The sequence below is a fragment of the Gallinula chloropus genome, assembly GCF_964237585.1.
Source record: "Gallinula chloropus genome assembly, chromosome: 19".
Taxonomy (NCBI): Eukaryota; Metazoa; Chordata; class Aves; order Gruiformes; family Rallidae; genus Gallinula; species Gallinula chloropus.
In genome coordinates, this window is record NC_140104.1 from 7,780,298 (window position 1) to 7,797,860 (window position 17,563).

The window sequence follows — 17,563 nt, forward strand, 5'->3', positions numbered from 1 at the left end:
AGACACAGCAGCTAATCTGATCTTGGCATTTCAGTAATTGTCTCAGTTAATGCATACAGGGAATAATTCCATCCTGTGAAATGAATACCAGGTGAATATTTAACTTGCACAAGTTTGTTACATGAAGAACTTATGGGGTAGGTACAAGAATTAATGGCTAAGGTGTTGATTTATTAGGCAATTTTATTTTTTCCTAGCTGTGTTTATCCATCACCCATTTCTCTGGTCATGTTTGACCTGAGAGGCAGGAAGAGGCTCATGCACTCACACAGGAGCTTCATGCACATGTCAGGTCTTCTGCTGGTAAACCAACATTGGGCCTACAGCTTAATCAAAAGATACATCGGTCTGTCACCAACACAGCTCTGTGTGAGTCCAACAGCTGCTTCTGCTGAAATGAATAACACATTGTAGGTGATCCTCCTCTGGCAGGAGGGTTGGACTAGATGATCTTTTGAGGTCCCTTCCAACTTCTAACGTTCTTGGATGCTGTGATTCACTAATCATGGGGGTATGTTTCTTATTCGGTCTTCAAGGGCTTCATCCAGACAGGCCCAGTGCCTCGCTGGGAACTCTGCCTGCAGTATGGCAGTAACACTCATTGCAGGCAGAAATGATTTCTGAAATAATGATGGGTTTAGTAAAACTCCGACTTGACCAATGCTGGCAGAAATCCCTTGCCTGCAGTGGCATTTTTTCCAACACTGTTGCAACTCTAACTCTTTGGGCTGGAGCAGAATTTACAATGACCTGCAAAAACTAGTTAGAATTGTTATTTAAAGCCAAGCAGTGTTATGGTTTCGTTGTTAATATCAGGGGGGAATGTTACTTGCAAGGCTGTTCTTTGCTATTTCTTCGTCTCCTGAAGCAACGTGCTCACAGAAGAATTCACAGCCCTCTCAAATTACATATTACAACGATGACTTATTCCACAATCCATTTTGAGCATAGCTGGAAATTGTATTTAATATTGCTGCTGTTGTTTCTATCTTTTTCCTTATAAAGTTAGTGCTTGATTTTATGTGTCATCCTCAGCTAGCGTGTATTTGCATAGCTCTGTTGACATCAATAGTGTTATATTGATTTATACCGCTTGTGTCTGCCTCATTATTATTTTTATTTTTTGTTCAAGGAGCTTGGTATATTTTCAAATTCATGGAAGATAAAAAGGGAATGCCTTCTCAGAACAAAATATGTACAGTGTCTGCTGACAGGATATTTTAGATTGGGGCAAGTAAGCAGGTAAATGAGATGTATGAATGAAGTTCTGTAAATACTGAGGCTGCTTGTGTACCACCTGTGGAATCTGTTGGATATGCAAGTTGGGGTTTTTAAAGGCATCTTAGATTTCCAGCTAGGGCTAGGGGTTAGAAGGGTTCGGTGTCCTGCAAAACAAGGCTGCCGATCATGATTTATTGTTTACAAGCAAACAAACTCCCTTCTCCAGAGATGACTGAAGCCACCATAACTCCAGACTGAAGCATAAAGTCCAGAGGTCAGGGACAAGACACAAGTGGGCACAGGTAGTAGGAGAGGAATTAAATAAACGCCCAAGAGATAGGTGGCCAGGGAGACATGTTGATTCTGCTCCGGAGGGGTTATTCTAAAGAGGTGAAGGAGAGGATGCTACATCACCTCTCAAGCAGCAGCCATACTGCATTTTGTGGGGCTGTGAGAAATGCCTCTGTGCCTTCGCTCACTCATTTCCTCATGAGCAGGCCCTTGGGTCTGAGTGCAGCAAGAGGTGAAAAACGGCTGGAAATATGCAATACAAATCACAGAGGGAGGGATTTTACTACCCTTTACATGTACAGAATACACCAAACCTGCTTGAGGATGATCAAAATCCTTCGCCTGAATCTCAGGGTTCTCATGTAGATATAAGCTCTTCCTAGGCACTTTCACAGCGCTGTGATCATGTATTCACCGTTACTACAAGCAAGATAACCCCACCTTATCTACTATCACCTTTCAGATGAAATCCCGATGTGTCAGTACCCAGCCCAGCCTGGAGGGGACTATCCTCCTCCCCGATCTCTTCACAGGTAAGCACACTGTGCAGGGGTCTGTCTGGGTCCCCACCGTGCTGTACTCTGCACAGGAGCCTTTCAGCTACTTCCCAAGTCCAGGGCATCAAGTGTTAAAGGGAGAGAAACTGCAGACTTCTTCCCCTTCTGCTTTCAGGGGCTTTCCATCAATTTTCCTTCCCCCTTTTTCTTTTCTCTGCACTGCACTTCAGATGGAAGCATCTGGATCGAAGAAAATTATCTCTTAACAACAACTTGGGTTGTAGTACATTTCAAAGACTCAGGTTTTATTAGTCACAGAAGACCTTGTAAAAGTTTGCTTGGGATCATTTTTAACAGCAACCAATAATCCTTCCCCCATCAGCCAATGAAAAACAACCCAAGCCTCCCCCCAACTCCTGCACAGATGTGTCTTACAGAAAAACAGCTATTTTGGAGAAGCAAAAGTGACATTTTCGCCAAGCTGGAGGTTTTATCCACAGTAGCTTACACTAATACAGACCTAATTTCCTTCTGAAAGCTACCTGAACACTAAGCACGCTTGGTTGGCGTAATGCTGTTTGGAATGGTCAATAACTGCATTTGACTTCATATTGTACCTTTCTGTGCTCAGTCTACTCAAGGCCAGAGGAGACCTGGTTACACTGCAAGCCCAGACTCTGCTCCTGCATGTTCCATGTCAGATGAGTGTTTTCATAAAAGCGTATCAAGACAATACATTAAACAGCAATCCTGGCAAGTCCTCTGACACCTTCCAGCTGAAAAGACAGGTAGATTAAAAAGCAGCATTCCCTGCATGGTTAACTGCTTTGGTACCCAGGGCCCTGTTCAGTCTGCTAACCCCAAAGATACCTCCAAGAGCTTCTTGGTAGTAAGGAAAGATAGCATAGCAGAGGATGAAAAATTGATCCCAGGGATGTGGTGTCCCATAATTCTTAAAAAATCAAACCGAAAGCTGGGCACATTCAACAGCTTTAAGAATCAAGACACTCCTGCAAGTCCCTAAGCAGAGATGTAGGAACTGCAGGTCCTAGGTATGAAGATTTGGACCAGTTAGACCAATCCTGCTCTCTGAAGATTAACGTCAGTAGAACAATTTATTGTTTTCAACAGTGATAAATGCGAGTAAACTGCAGGATGTCTTCCAATCCATTGCTGACAAATAAAGATATTGTTGCTGCCCTAGTCTAGTGCCAACAAGAAATAGTGGAAAGGTATGAACTTCAGAAATGTAAACCTGAGCTGTCATTAAAAATCAATTTTCATCATAAATTTAATTCACATTTCATAGAGAGCTGTGTAATATCAATAAAAATGTTTTAATAATTGCTGTGCTGGCACACAGTGAGGTGTAAGACATAAAGAGATATAAAATTTTTGTAATTTAGATGTGGAACTAAATAGTGTTTTTTAAAAGAAATGCTTTCTCAGGAAGAAAAAATGAATGTTGGAGGAGGATGTAATTTATTAGGAATTCCACTCCACCCCCATTTACAAAGACTGCTCTGAAATTAAAACTTTGAGAGATCGGGTTTCTAATTTATTCGCAGAGTTAAAGGCCAGAAAGGGCCAGGATCAGGTAGTCTGACCCCCAGGATAACCCAGGCTATTAAATTTCACATAGTTCTTCCTGTACTATAACCCGTGCAAGGCTAAAACATAGTTTCTCTTAAGCATTGATTTAAACTGCTGGGAAAACACATTCTTGTGTGTCTTTCACATGCTTTTTGGTGAAGGTGGGAGAGAAGGAAAAATTTAAATCCACCCAATCGCTGTGACATAGCAGTAGAATTGGTAGAGCACGCAGTAGTGCAATCTGAACTTGGCATCACTAGAATATAAACAGTTGGTCTTTTCTGGTAGTAAAAACTGACCGATTTTCAGGGCAGATACATGTTCTACCTTATGCAGCATTACACTTTTTTGTGAACTGTTTTCAAAGGGATCAAAGGGCAAGTATATGCTTCTAAATCCCTTAGTCACATTTGAAAATCCCATTTTTGAACTGGAAAAAGAAAAACAGCTGAGAGCTAAACACTGAATTTCCTGAAGTCAATAGTAGTTTTCTCACTCACATGTAATTGAGGTCACATTTTCACCCTAGAAGATCAGTTAGCTTTTTATGATGCTAACTGAAGAACTGTGATAATATTTGCAGTTTGTGCTTTGCTTCCACATCAGATATAATTCATTTCCTTTTACTCATCTTTTTTTTATTTTTTGGCAAATCTTGTTCTGGGTGTCCCTTCCATTTGTTCCTCCACCAACATGAATATCTGCGATCCTTCCAAGTCTAATGTTGTCTCCCAAATTCCTTAAAGTACTATTTATTTAGATTAGATATTTTGGTCTGTGCTAATCTTTCTCTCTTTGTTATTTAGGAATGGAAAGCTTTTGGTATCTGTCTCAAATTAGAAGATTATAGGTCTGGTAGTACATGTTGAAGAAGTACCCTTTCTGTGGGGGTTAATAACTGAGAGTATCCAATTGAGTACACCAGTCATTAACCTCAAAAACAGTGACACAGCAAGGTACTAGAGCATACCAGTGCTTATAAGAAGAAAAAAAAGGCAAAAAAAAAAATGAAGTGATTTTCTCACACCAGATGCCAGGCAAGATGTATTTCTAGAGGAATAGCTAGCAGGCAGCCTAAGAACAAATGTGTGTGGAGGTCTGTGGTATCCTTCCCAGGAAGATGACTTTAAATACTAAGCTGGAGAGAGAACTTCTTGAGTATTATCTGTCTGAGGTTTTGTGTAACAGTAGGGTCTACCTGCCCTCCCTCCCAAATCAGTTGGGCTCGATGGAAATGCTCCTACTAGATCAGACAAAGGCTAATTTGCCTGTACTGCACCCGAGGAGGTGACCAGTGATTTCTAATGCTTGCTATAAATATTACCCAGAAGAAAAATGTTTTGTGATGGAGGATGAGTTAGATGGATGAGTTTTAATCTTATTTTTCCAGTAGACATGCAAACGTAGGGATTTGTTTCTAGAAAGAATGTAAAATAAATCATGTATCATTTCTGTTTTCCACACATGTGCATTCAAGAAGAAAACAGACTGAGCAGACTTTCAGCCATGCAATGAATGTCTGCAGAAACATATCCGACTACAGGTCTCTTAAGTCACTTTAATGGTGATGGATGTGCAGGAAACCATAATCAATTACATTGCCCTGAAAATTACATAGTTATTTTCCAAAAAACCCAACAGGTAACCGTTGCTTGATACAGTACAGCTTAATATTTCTCAGAAGACAGAGACCTTGTAATATTTGAGCTTGCCTGTGTGCACAAATTGTATCACTTCAACAATACCTGTACAGCTGCTTCTGTAAAGCCAGATTATATAGATCTGGCAGGCAGCTATAAGCGAGACAGAAGAACCCAAGGCAAGATAGAGAAATGCATTTGTTAAACAGAAAAAAATCTGTATAGGGATATCTAAGGTCAGATCTATGAGGTGATGTTCTCTAGCTCGATATTTGAGAATGTTTAAAAACTAGCCATGTGCCTCTGCAAGGAGCAGCGTGGCCTTCTGTAAGGTACACGCTCTCACGCTCTCAGATTACCAACTGCTTTGTGCTTCCTCTCCTCTGGTGCACACTCATGTGCACCAGCTTACAAGTCACTGGCTGCTGTCTGGGAGATGTGGCATGGAGAGAGGTGGCAAAGCTGGCATTTGCCTTCTGGGAAGAAGCGTGAGTTATGCCCAGTATTTCATGTCATTGCTTAACTGTCATAGAAAATATATTAAGAATATTACTTGATTGTTGGCCTAAGTGTTAGGGTACAGAGTAAACAGCGTGTTACACAATCTAGCAGAGCATCATCCTCAAGTCAGAGCAGCCTAGAGGGAAAAATCCGTACCCCAACACTCTCAGACTGCATCCGCTCTACTTGCTGGGACCTTTCTTGGTGTCTTGATGGATAAATGATTAGCAGCAACAGGCAGACTGTGTACTCCAAGACAAGGTTCTTCTAGAGATGGAGCATCAAATGATTTTTCTCCTCTCCACCCCCAGACTCCTCCAATATTATTTTAAACTACGCAACAGCCAGATCATCTGGGAGACAGGGAAAAACCCCCACTGTGCTGCCAGAGCCCCTGGTTTCCATGCTGAACATTAAGACTCCACAGGTTTGGTTCTCTTCCCCACTCTGTTCTCCACTGTCCTTCTTCCTTTCCAGCAAATCTAAACCTCGCAGGTCTCTGCTCCTAAAGCTTTTTCCCCTGAAGCCAGACCAAACAGGGTCACGCCACCCTTTTTCTTCCACACGGCTCCCTCAGCCAGTTCTCCTGGCAGGAGAGGGGAGCACTAGGCAAGGAGGGTGACCGTAAGAACAAGCTCGAGAAGCAAATCTGTTAGTTCCACAGCTCCTGTGTGTCCTGAGGTGACACGGACAAACTGCCCTAATGGGGCCTTTCCACACAACTACAGCTGGAGACCTGAACAGGGGAGACAGCAAAGCCGAGGGGGAGGAAGGCAAACGGCCACACAGGGCAACCGGAAGAACAGGTGGGCAGCAGGTGGCCAAGCCCTCTTGAGCAGCCTCCACCTGCAGACCCGTGCGGCGGCAGCCATGCTAGGGGGTCGCCTCAGCAGCGGCCACAGCACCCCAGGGCAGAGGCACGGGGGGGGCTCCCCTCGCCGGGCAGCAGCTGAGGGTGAGAGCACATCATGTCCCCAGGCAGACGGCAGCCCTGGATTCACATGCCAGAGCAGGAGAGGGCACAGCACCCAGCAGCAGCTGAGGCGGGCGAGGGACAAGCACCTGGCGAGGAAGGAGCCGTGAAGGTAGGAGAAGGGTGAGGGGCAGATGCGTGAGGGGCAGTGCAGGGGCGGGGGGGAGACGGGACGGCCAAAACCGAGGAACAAGCTGACGGGATGAGCGGCACGCAGAACGGGCGGGAAAAACGATCAGCCCCACGAGCGAGGGGCCGCGCGAGCCGCTCGCCCACCCGCCCTCCGCCGGAGTGCGCAGGCCCTGCGCGCATGCCCGCAACTTATTTCGCGCGGCCGGGGCGCCGCATTTCGCGCGGCGGAGAGCGGGCGGGGCGGTGGCGGCGGTGGTCACGTGAGCGGCGCGGGCGCGGGGCCGGGCGGCCGCTGGGGGCCAGCACCGCCATCCGCCCCGCGCCGGCTGCGCGGCCGCGGGGGCTCGGCGGCGGCTGCCCTGCGCCAGGCCGGGGGGGGAACCGGCCGGCTGCGCCCTCCTCCCCGCGGTGGGGAGAGAGGCGAGGCGAGGCGAGGCGGGGCGGGCGGCGTTGGGAGCGGAAAGCGCCCGCCGGTGCCGTCCCCGCGGGAGCCCCGCGTTCGAGCCTCGGCGTCGCTCTGTATTTTTTATTATCACCGTTGTTGTTGTTGCTGCCGGTTTCGGGGAGGGGGGCAGCGTCCCCTCCGCTCGGATCTATTGTCACCACCACCAGCACCCCCTCCTCGCCACAATTAACCCGATGAATTTGCCATGATTGATCCGTATTAATAGCGGGGGTGGGTGGGCGTGTTTGGGGGCTTTTTATTTCCCCCCCCTTCCCTTTTTTCTTTCTCTTTTTCCTCTTTTTAGATTTTTTTTTCTCTCTTTTATTGTTTGGTTTTGTTTTCGGAGGGGCCGGGCTGGGATCCGATCCCCACTCCCGAGTCCATCCCTGGTCGGTGCCTGAGAAAATTGCATCTGGATGCATCGTTATTATTATTATTGTGTTTGATCCAGGGAGATAAAGGAGGAGGGGGAGAGGAGTGCGTGTTCGTGGGGAGGGGAAGGCAAGGCTGCACCCTTCCCTGCACACACACACACACGCAGAGAGAAAGAGAGCTCCGTACATCTATATATATATTTATATATAATTTTTTTTTCCCCCTGGAACTTCTTCTAGTTGGGGAGGAAAGGAAGAAAGGAAATAAATTTTGTGCAAGGAAATACTCTCGGCTCCCTCCTTCCAGCGGGTCTCTCTCCTTCTTTCTTTATTTCCCCCCTTCTTCTCTGCTGGGTTTTTTTTTTTTTCCTCCTCTTTCGGAGATCCTCGCCCTCCCAGCCCCTTGATCAAAGCATTCCGCTATTCTGATTTATTGCCTGCTTGGTGAGGCTTTTTTTTTTCCCTTTCTCTCTCTCTCTCTCGCCTTTTTTTTTTTTTTTTTTTTTTTTTACAAAGGCGACCTGAGATCAGCCATTACTTTCCTTGGCTCGCTTATAGGAATCTCTTACATTTGGTGCTTGCTGCTGGTGGTGGTGGAACCGCACTCGGATTCTTTCATCCCCCCCCAACCCCCCCCCCCCCCACCCCCTTGCTGTCCTCTCCTCCCTCCCTTTCTCCTTCCCTCTCTCCCTCCCTCCCTCCCTCCCTCCCTCCCTCCCCCGTTATTCCGCCGGGGGAGCCGGATTTGTGGCTGCGGTGGGGCGGGGGGGGAACGAGAGCGAGAGGGAGAGCCGGCGAGAGACATGGATGGCCCGGCGCGATGCAACGGGCTTCGGAAGAAGCGGCGATCGCGGTCCCAGCGCGACCGGGAGCGGCGAGCCAAAGGCGGGCGGCGCGGCTCTGCCGCCGGAGGGGCCGCCGGCCCCGGGGCCGCCGCGGCGCTCTCCTCCTCGGGCTCGGAGAAGGAAGACAATGGGCCCCCGCCGCCGTCCCGGCCGCGGCCCCCCCGGAGGAAGCGGCGGGAGTCCTCCTCGGCCGAAGAGGACATTATCGACGGTTTCGCGATGTCCAGCTTCGTCACTTTCGAGGCGCTGGAGGTAGGAGCGGCGGCGCTTTGTGTGCGCCTCATTGTGTGGGGGCAGCGGCGGGGGGAGCCCCCGCAACGCCGGCCCGGACACCCCCCCCCACCCCTCCCGCCCCCCTCCGCCCCTTACCCCCTCCCCGGGCCGGTGCCGCCGGGGGTACCCGCGGGGGCGGTCCCGCCGCCCTTCCCCGTCCCCGGGGTGCCCCGCTCCCCTCCCTTCTCCCTTCCTGCCGCCGACACCTGCAGCGCGGCGCGCCGCTCCCGGCGGGTGGCGGGGGGCTCCGGAGCGGCGGCGGGGAGCGGGGTGACACCCCCACCCCCACCAACCCCCCCCCCCAAAGCACACCCCGGGCAGGGGAGCGGGGAGTTGCGTGCGCTCCCCCCGCGGGGTTCCCGGCGGCGTTTCCCTTCCCCTCCCCTCCCACGAATCAAACTTTTCTCGCGTCGCGGTGTCCCGGCGGGGCCGCCCACTCGTGTCCGGGGGCGGCGTGGGGCGCCGGGCCGCGCGTGTGTGTGTCTGTGGGCTCCTCTTCGCTCGGTCTCGCCGGCCGCGGCTGGTGCTGCTGATGGGTGGGGGGCGCCCGTCCTGTCGCGATCCTATCGGCCTGTCACGAGTGGGCCCCGCGGCCTCCCACTCCGCGGGGGACACCAGTCACACCCCTCCTCCCTTCCCTTTCCATCTTTCCCCCTCCTCCATCCTTCCCCCCCGCCCCCCCCCCGAAAATAAAAGCGCTGAAAGAAGAGGTGTGGGTAAACCGAGACCGGGCCGGGCAGAGGGAGGCACCGCCCGGGAAGCCCCCCACGGGGCTCCTTCCTCCGCCCGGCCGATCTCAGCTCTCCCCCCTCCGCCCCCCATGTACCCACCACCCACCCACCCAACCGCTGCCGTGGAATCGCTGTCAGCCCAGCCAGGGTGGTGATTGGGATGCAGCCGTGCAAGGGGGAGCTCAGCTTCGGCCCATTTGTTTGAAGGGCTTTGTTGTTTATAACTTCTGCTCCGGAGAAGTTTGCCGTGGAGAAAAGCAGATTTATTTGGTTTTACGTGTGCTGGAGTCACAACTGGAAGGATTATAAACTGTCAAAATAAATGCGGAGGTGAAGCTGATTGTTTAACAAAAAAAAAATCTGTGTAGCTCTTAAGCTGTTTAAATATTTAGCCAGGAATACTTAGTGGCATTTTCAGGGCGGTTTGTTTTTTGGGTTTTGTTTCTTTTTATGTGATTTGAAGCTACATTTTGTCCTTAGTTACACCTGTATCCACCCAGACTAATGTCTCCAGGAGAACTTACTCCGGTGTAATCAGAGGGAGGATTTGTTCACTCCAACAAGGCTCCACATGGTTGGTGTTAGACTCGTGGAAGCAATAATGTGCAAATGTTGAGGCAAGGGTGAGACACGATTTTGCCACCATTTCTCACCTGGGGAGCCTATCCACTGGTGCCCTGCTCAAACTGGAGAGAGGAGGAGTTGTGGATACGTGTTTGTCGGCAAGAGTGAGATTTGCATGCTTCTGTTTCGGACCAAATTCTGTTCTTCCTCAAACAAAGCCCCAGTTTGTGTCTTTAGGGGATTTATGGGAATAGGGACTGGAGAATTTGGCCGTAGTCCTTTCTGGAGGGGAAGTGAAGAGCAAGTTTTATGGTCAGAACTTGGTAGGGCGTTTTAGAGAATGTCTTTATTCTGGTTTTACTTCTCATTTGTTTATTTTCCTCTTGAAATGAATGTAATTGCTGTGCTCTTTTCTGTTTGCAAAGCCAAGAATGGCTACTACTTGCATCCTGTCGTAATCCTAGATCGCTAAAAAGGAGCGCGGAAACATTACCCGGTTCTGCCAGCTAATATCACATTCAGATAAAACAATAGCTTGCACACTGAGACTTGACACACTTTTAATGTTCATGTGATAGGTGGCACATTTTGACCTAACGATTTCATGCTGCGTTGAGAAATAATATCACAAAGTCGTTGTTAGGTGCTTTTTCCTGCAGCTCGGTGTGTGTGTTGAGAAAGTTGTTTCTGAGGATCACAGGGAGATGAGTCGTAAGGCTGTGGTGGCAAAATTGCTGTGTGCGTAGCAGCCTGAAGTTCTCATTGTGGTTTTGGCATCGGGGAGGAGGTTTTGGGTGGCTGCTGGAGTGAGCTGTCTCGGTGTCGGTGAGACCTTTAGGTGTACTTGAGTTGAGACAAGAAGCCTTGAGTGTCATGGAGGGCTGCCCTGGTGTTTGTACATCTCAGGCTTTTCATCTGCCCCTGATTTGTTGGAGGCCGTGGAGGCTTCTCCACAGGTTGCAGAAAACTTTTGTGCCCAGCATGGGACAAGGCTGCCCCAGCCCAGGCTTTGTGCTTGAACTTCAGCCTTTTCTCAGGCTTAGCCCAGCTGAAAGAGTCACAGGGACAGAAGGTGTTTTGTCTGCTTGATCTGAAGATCTGTGAGGACCAAGGAGCAGAACATGCTGCTCACCTCTGGAAGAGCTGGACCCACAGGCCAGAAGGGAAGCGGGCAGACGGTGGCTTGCTCAGGAGGGGATAGCTGCTGAGGAGGGATGAGGCTGAACTCCCTGCATATGAGGACATCTTTGCAGCAGAAGGTGTGTGAGTTGGGTGGATGTGGGATGTCACCCCAGGATCTTCTTAGGAATGCTGTATAGAAAGGTGCAAACTCTGTGATGCATTTCCATCTAGCTTCCTTTTACATGTCCTTGGCTAAATGCTTTGTGTTAGGGTGACTGAAAATGCTCACATGGTGTGAAACACCAGGTTGTGTGATACTCATAGTGTGCCAGGGAACACAGGCACTGCACAAGGCAGGTGTGCATCCCATGGCCGCTGTGCCTTCAGTAGGAGTCATCCATGTCTGCTAATGGTTATGCTGATAAAAGTTCCCATCCCTTGAAGCCAAGTTATCTTTGTAACCAGCTCCCACTCTCGGAGCTGTTTTTGTCTCCAGGTATCAGTAGCCTTCTCATGCTCCTCAAGTTTAAATTGTTTGGTGTAGAAATAGAGGCAATCTGCTTCCAGTTATCTGTCTTTGGGTCTGTGATAGCCCATACCTTGATCTCTCTAATGTTTGTGTGGGGAATAAAGGGGAAGAGGGAGTTGAAGGCAGTGGGTTCTCACTGTTGATTTTTACCCCCCCACACTTTGGAGTGATAGTTGAGCAAATCCAGCATTATTGTGGATGTGGGCAGGCTGATCCCTGCCTGGCCTCGCTAGACTGGTGTACGATGGTCTCTGTAGGCCTGTGTTCTACACTGGGCAGTATCTTGGAGCTCTGACCTTCACAAACCTGTGCTTGCTCTGCATTTAAGTGGCTGAGATGTGGTCTGATTCACCATAGCCTTCGCTGAGTAGCCTTGCTGGGACTGAGAGCAGCAAGCTCCACAATTTCCTCTAGAGCAGTCATCCACGCATCACTTTCCTGACCTCCCAAAGTCTTTCAGCCTGTGAGAAAAGAGAAAGGTGTGGATGCTCAGGACCAGTGTCAGCACTATTGGTGTCTGGCCAAGCCGAGTGACTGCCTTCCCCAGCTTAGCATAGCCTGTGCTTCACTGCTGATGTGTGTGTTACCACAACAGTGCAGGGTTCTTCATACAGGGTGGATGTTTTACAGCCCAGTTTGACAGGGAAAGAGCATTTTTCAAGAAGTGATAACTCAGTGCATTGAGGTTACTTTCTCCATGACATGCTCCAGCAGTGCTGGTGAGGAGGTTTCTGTGGAGCGCTCCCTGAGGTGAGGTGTGAAGATGCTTGTCTCCCTCCTACCCCTGGTGTGTAGGACTTCAGGCAGTGCTATGGCTGGTGATGTGCCACAGGGAAGATGGTTTCCTGTGATGAGAAATGAAATCTGACCTGAATGTTAAGATAGCTCAAAGCCTGGGAAGTACTTGATGTTTCCTGAGTCAGCTCTGGCCATCCCCATGGAGTAAGCAGTTGGTTTCGGGTTTTCTGAACACTGAGGAAGGTAATAAGGTTTTTCTGAGGATGTTTGTTTAGCTTCAGCTCAGGCAGGCTTCAACCCTTGTCAGCTCTGACAAGCCTGAAATGGGGCACAGGTATTTATAAAGCACAGATAGAAGTGGGGTGGGGAGGGGGACACACACTTGCATTTAAATGGGGATTTGTGTTTCATAAACTGGCACAATTTCTCGCTGTGCATTTGCTGAGCTAATTTCTGTTCAGCACGCAGGCATTAGTCTGTTTTGAGACCATGCTAAATTATCATCAGGTACGGCCCAATATAATTAATTACAAATGAGAAATGCTGACAAATATTTGTCAAGGAGCTGTTTAATGAGCTCCAAATTCTGTGTCAGATGATTCCATCCACCTAGTGTAAATAATTTTTAAGCAATTGTTCCACTGAGTTTGTGTGATTTAGGCAGCTGTTAGCTACGGCAGGGAGAATAATGTGAGACTGGATGGAGAAGAGCTCAACGGCTGATGTGAGCATTAAAAACAGACACTACAGTTGCACAAACAAAGTGTGGAAGTAACAGGAAGGTTTTGAAGATACCATGGCCTGGGTTGTGTGCCTGTGTGCACTGGCAGCGTGGCTCTGTGCGTGCATCTGAATGCAGGAATTTGCTTTAATAACCGCTGTGTGATCGCCAGGCACAGCCCACTGAAAACAGAAATAGCTTGGCTGGGTGACAGCAGGAGCTTTGAGCTGGACACCAGAATGACTGGCTTCCAGTGTGGATTTCCTCCCCAAATCGTTCTCTTCTCACCAGCCTTTTAGCTGGCCTGATTAGCCTGTTTTACTTTAATTCTCCGAGATTTCAAGCAAGTTTGTTCTGCCTTGTCTCTATCCCTCCATATTTCAAAAGGAATTTGATCTTCATGCCTCACCTCCACAGCATCATAACATCAGGTGTTTGTTCAGTGCTGTCAGCAAATCTTGGTAGCCCTTCTTGTGTTTATTGACTGCTTAGATGCTTAGGTGTTTGTCCTAGGCTCTGTTTGCACATGCAAGTCTGCAGATTTAGGCCTGCAGAGAAAAGAAGCGAACAACTAAATGAAGATATCTGCTGACGGAGAGCGGCGTTGGGTTTTGTGTGACGCTGGGATATCACACGAAGCGACGCGCTTATTATTTTCACTGCGTATTTAGAGGAAACAGTAAACTGACCCGAGATCAAATTTTGAGATAACCTTGACAGAGCAACTGAATCTCTTGATGAAAACCCTCAGCGACCAGAACTGAAAAAACAAACCCCAGCAACCCAAAATGAAAGCAGGACTGATGGCAGCAGGGCATACATTCCTCTGAGGGAACCTCTTGGGTAATTTTTGAAACTAATGCTGCTGTAATTTGGGCATGTGAATGCTTTTTAAAGGCTTAGAAATTACTTTTTCAAGCCTGAGACTTTTCCAAGAGGCTAGATATCCCCAGCTCCCTCTGACTTCTTGTAGCTGTTGAAGAGTTGAAACTCTCTCTTTGGGTGGATAATGTTGTACTGTGTTGTACAAATACTCCTTTGAACTCTTGAAGGTACTGGTGTAATGAAGGTGGAGATTTGTGTCATTCCCATTGGTGGTAGCAGGAGGCACAATGGCCTTGAGTTGAAGAAGGAAGAGTTTAAACTGTAAGGACAATTTCTTTAGATAAATATGATTCAAGTAGTCTCCTCTGGCTCTGCTCTTTAAGATTAATGGGAATTATGCCATGTATCAATAGGACAAAAGACACCCTTAGCCATTTTCATCTTGGCATCTTTTTGTTTGTTTGTTTGTTTTCCCTGCTATTTAGGGGAGAAAGAAAGCCCTTTCTCATTAAAAATCTGGGACCTCTGCTGGGATGAAGGAGTGTAAAGAACCAGCTTTATAAAATAAGGGTAAAGGATCAGGAACTCAGAGGGAAAATTATCGCTGGGGAAAGGCAAAAAAAAATCAGCAGAAAGACCAAGGGGCTGAGTAATTGAAAGATTGAGTTACGACACTGAGATCAATAGAGAAATATCAGGAACTGGATGGGAACACTGAGAACTAGAGCGGGATGTCGTTGCCAGAAGTGGAAGTTTCAGGTACGATCCACTGCTGTGTACATAAGTGCTCCGTGGTGGGAGCCCTGCCGTTATACCGAGGGGAAACACTCAACTAAATGTGCCTCTGCTTAAAAAGTCATTAAACCTGGTAACTCTTCAGATGGGAGAAAGGCAGGACAGCCCTTCACTCAGTGAGGTGGGCCCCTGCCATCCCCCATCTCTGCTACTAGTTTGGTTTTTTAAGGACTGTTTCTAGTGGTTTGACTGAAGACCCTACCGCATTACACCGGGGGGCTGACCTGCAGCCTTGTAATTATCTGCAGCTAAATTAGAAGTTTAATCTTTGTTCTGAGCAACAATAAGTTGAGTCAGATAGGTTTTAAAAATAGCCCAAGCTCAAGTTTAGTGAAGTCTCAAATGCAATTAATAAAAGGCTAATGGAGTTAGGAAGTTGCGGGCTGAGATGTGGCGATGTTTAACTCTCAGTTTCCCTCTACTTGAACTGCAGCGCTTTGCTGAGGCAACATCGTCTCAGTTCTGTGAGGGGAAATTGCTTCCAACGTTCCTCTGTGTTCTTGTACATCATCCTTATGATTTATCAGTTCAGGATCTGTGTTCTCGTTGGGGTTTGGCTCGGTGTGTGCCACAAATTACCAGCTGTATGCACTTTTTTTGTATAGTCAGTTTGTTGTCATTTTGACTCGATGCCAAGCGGTGGTGAAGACCACTTCAGAACATCGTAGTCCTCTAAACTCCTTTGTTGTAAAATGGATATGAAAATCCACTTTGTAAGTAAGGAGAAATGGCTAATGCAGGCAGGGATTTGTTTTGCTGTAACAGCAGAACGTGCAGTGGCAATTTGTCAGATCCCCAGCTCAGCTCTGCTGTACTATTTGCCTTTAAATAGTGTTTTACCTTAATATCTTGAGATTTTTTCTCCTTGTATCTTGGCAACACTACTGCTGAAATTCACACACTCGTGCGGTGGAGAAAGGTTATAACCAAGAGGCTAAATCTTTAGTTTGGTAAGCCTTACAGGAGGGAGTTTTGGTTCGGTCCTCCTCTGTGCAGGAGGGGTGGAACAGAAGGCAGGCAAAGCAGTGGATTACCCCTTGGCACTGCACGCACACTTCCGTTCGTGAGATTCTGCCTATCAGGTTTAGTTTGATCACACTGCACACGTGGGTTTGCTCGGTATTCAGTGTTCATCTCCGTCCTACTGGTTTTAAAATCTGCTGAGACAAAGAGATGGGAGGTGCACAGAGGTGTCCTGATACCTGATCCAAGTTCCTGCTGCCTGAACCTGAGACTGTGTAATGCTGATGCACCTGATAGGAGCAATATCCTAACTCCGAATAGGAATAGTTACTCGGCAGCCATGCAGAAGATCAGTCTGGTGTTCCCTTCAGAACTGGTTGCCTCTTGATCTGGCTCACATCTTTGCCAGCTTCCCAAAGTGGAAGTTGCTTCTCTAGGAGCAGTGCTTTTGTAAATTGCCTCTTTTCATACTTTTATTTGGAACAGAAGGGACTTGTTGGTTTGGGAATAAAACTGCTGCCATCTTCTCTTCCCCATCCAAAGGCCAGGCTTGTCCTTTGTTGGATGAAAACCATTGAACATCTACAGCTCCTGGGGTTGTCCTGTGCTGGGCATGGGTCAGGTGAAACCATCCAGGGCAGGCTTGTGGCTGCTGCAGGATGACAGTGCGTGCCTCTGTCAGAGAGGTGGACGGAGGTTGGCACCAGGACCTTCTAGGTTAGATGAGGTGGCTGCAGTTCTGGGGAGGTGCTCCTTGTGTTGAGGAGTAATTGTAACAGAGATGTAATTGTAATTATAACGGAGAGTAATTGTAACAGAGACTTTAAAACATGTTTTGGATCCAGAAACAAATTCCTGAGTGGCAACAGGCTAACTAGGAGAGGAACAATGTTTTGGAGGAGAGTATCTAACAGTGGTAGTACCTGGCTCAGGTCCACCTTACCTGTCAGAGATATTTTCAAGCCACTGTCACCTTCTTCCCTCCATGCAGACACAGGTTACAACATCCCAGCCAACCCACCCTTGGGGCTCTGGGTGACCCAGCTGCTTTGCCCGTGCTGTGGCACTGGGGAGCTGGGAAGCGGTTGCTACCGACTCCTCCTGGACTGCACGCAGGTAGCGGGAGAGCAGTGGCCCTGGCCACAAGGCAGGCATGGTGTGACGTCTCCTGCCTGGAGAGTTCTGACAGCTGCATTTTGCTGTTCACACACCGTTTCCTATTGCCGAGACTGAGATGAGTTACAGACACGGTGAGAATCGCTCCAGGCATTGATTTGTGTTTATTTTTGCTCTGGAAGTCCTAAGTGACCCGAGACCTTTCGGTCTGAGAATCTGCTTTGCTTTTCTTATGCGAATGGTGGGAATGGAGGAGAGGTGGCCAAAGGACCTGGCTGGTCGCTGTGCAAAGGGGATGTCTGGCTGGGGGGCTGCAGGCTCTGGCATTCGCCTTCCTCTTGGCTTCTGCACACCCAGGTGCTTAGTCACTGGAGAGTGCCAAGAGTGTCCTTTGAGGGTCCTCCAGAAGCCAGCATCAGGTCCTCAGCTTTCAGGGCGTCCAGGGAAGAGCTGGGAGGTGCTGCTGTTACAGGAGCTGGATAACACATGCTCTCCAGCTAAGCTTGCTCCACAGCTGGCCAGATATGCTGAACAGGCATGATGTGACATTTGTCAAGCGGGCACCGATAGAGGGTTGGAGGCAGAGAAAGTAGGTTTGACCTCCAAGCAGTCTGTGTGGTAAGAGGGGAAGGGAAGAGCTGCTGGTGGGGACGATTTATGTTGTAACTCTAGTG

The 17,563-nt window shown here is 48.5% G+C and overlaps 1 protein-coding gene across 2 annotated transcripts in view; it reads left to right on the forward strand.

Moving 5' to 3' along the window:
* Positions 1–8,470: 8,470 nt before the first annotated feature.
* AUTS2 (activator of transcription and developmental regulator AUTS2) overlaps positions 8,471–17,563 on the forward strand; it is a gene marked incomplete at its 5' end in the record, with an annotated part of 774,150 nt that continues 765,057 nt past the window's right edge. For both annotated transcript variants that reach the window (XM_084273147.1, XM_084273148.1), the window contains one exon: positions 8,471–8,764. In XM_084273147.1, the coding sequence (XP_084129273.1) occupies positions 8,471–8,764 (294 nt within the window). The remainder of the gene's footprint in view (positions 8,765–17,563) is intronic.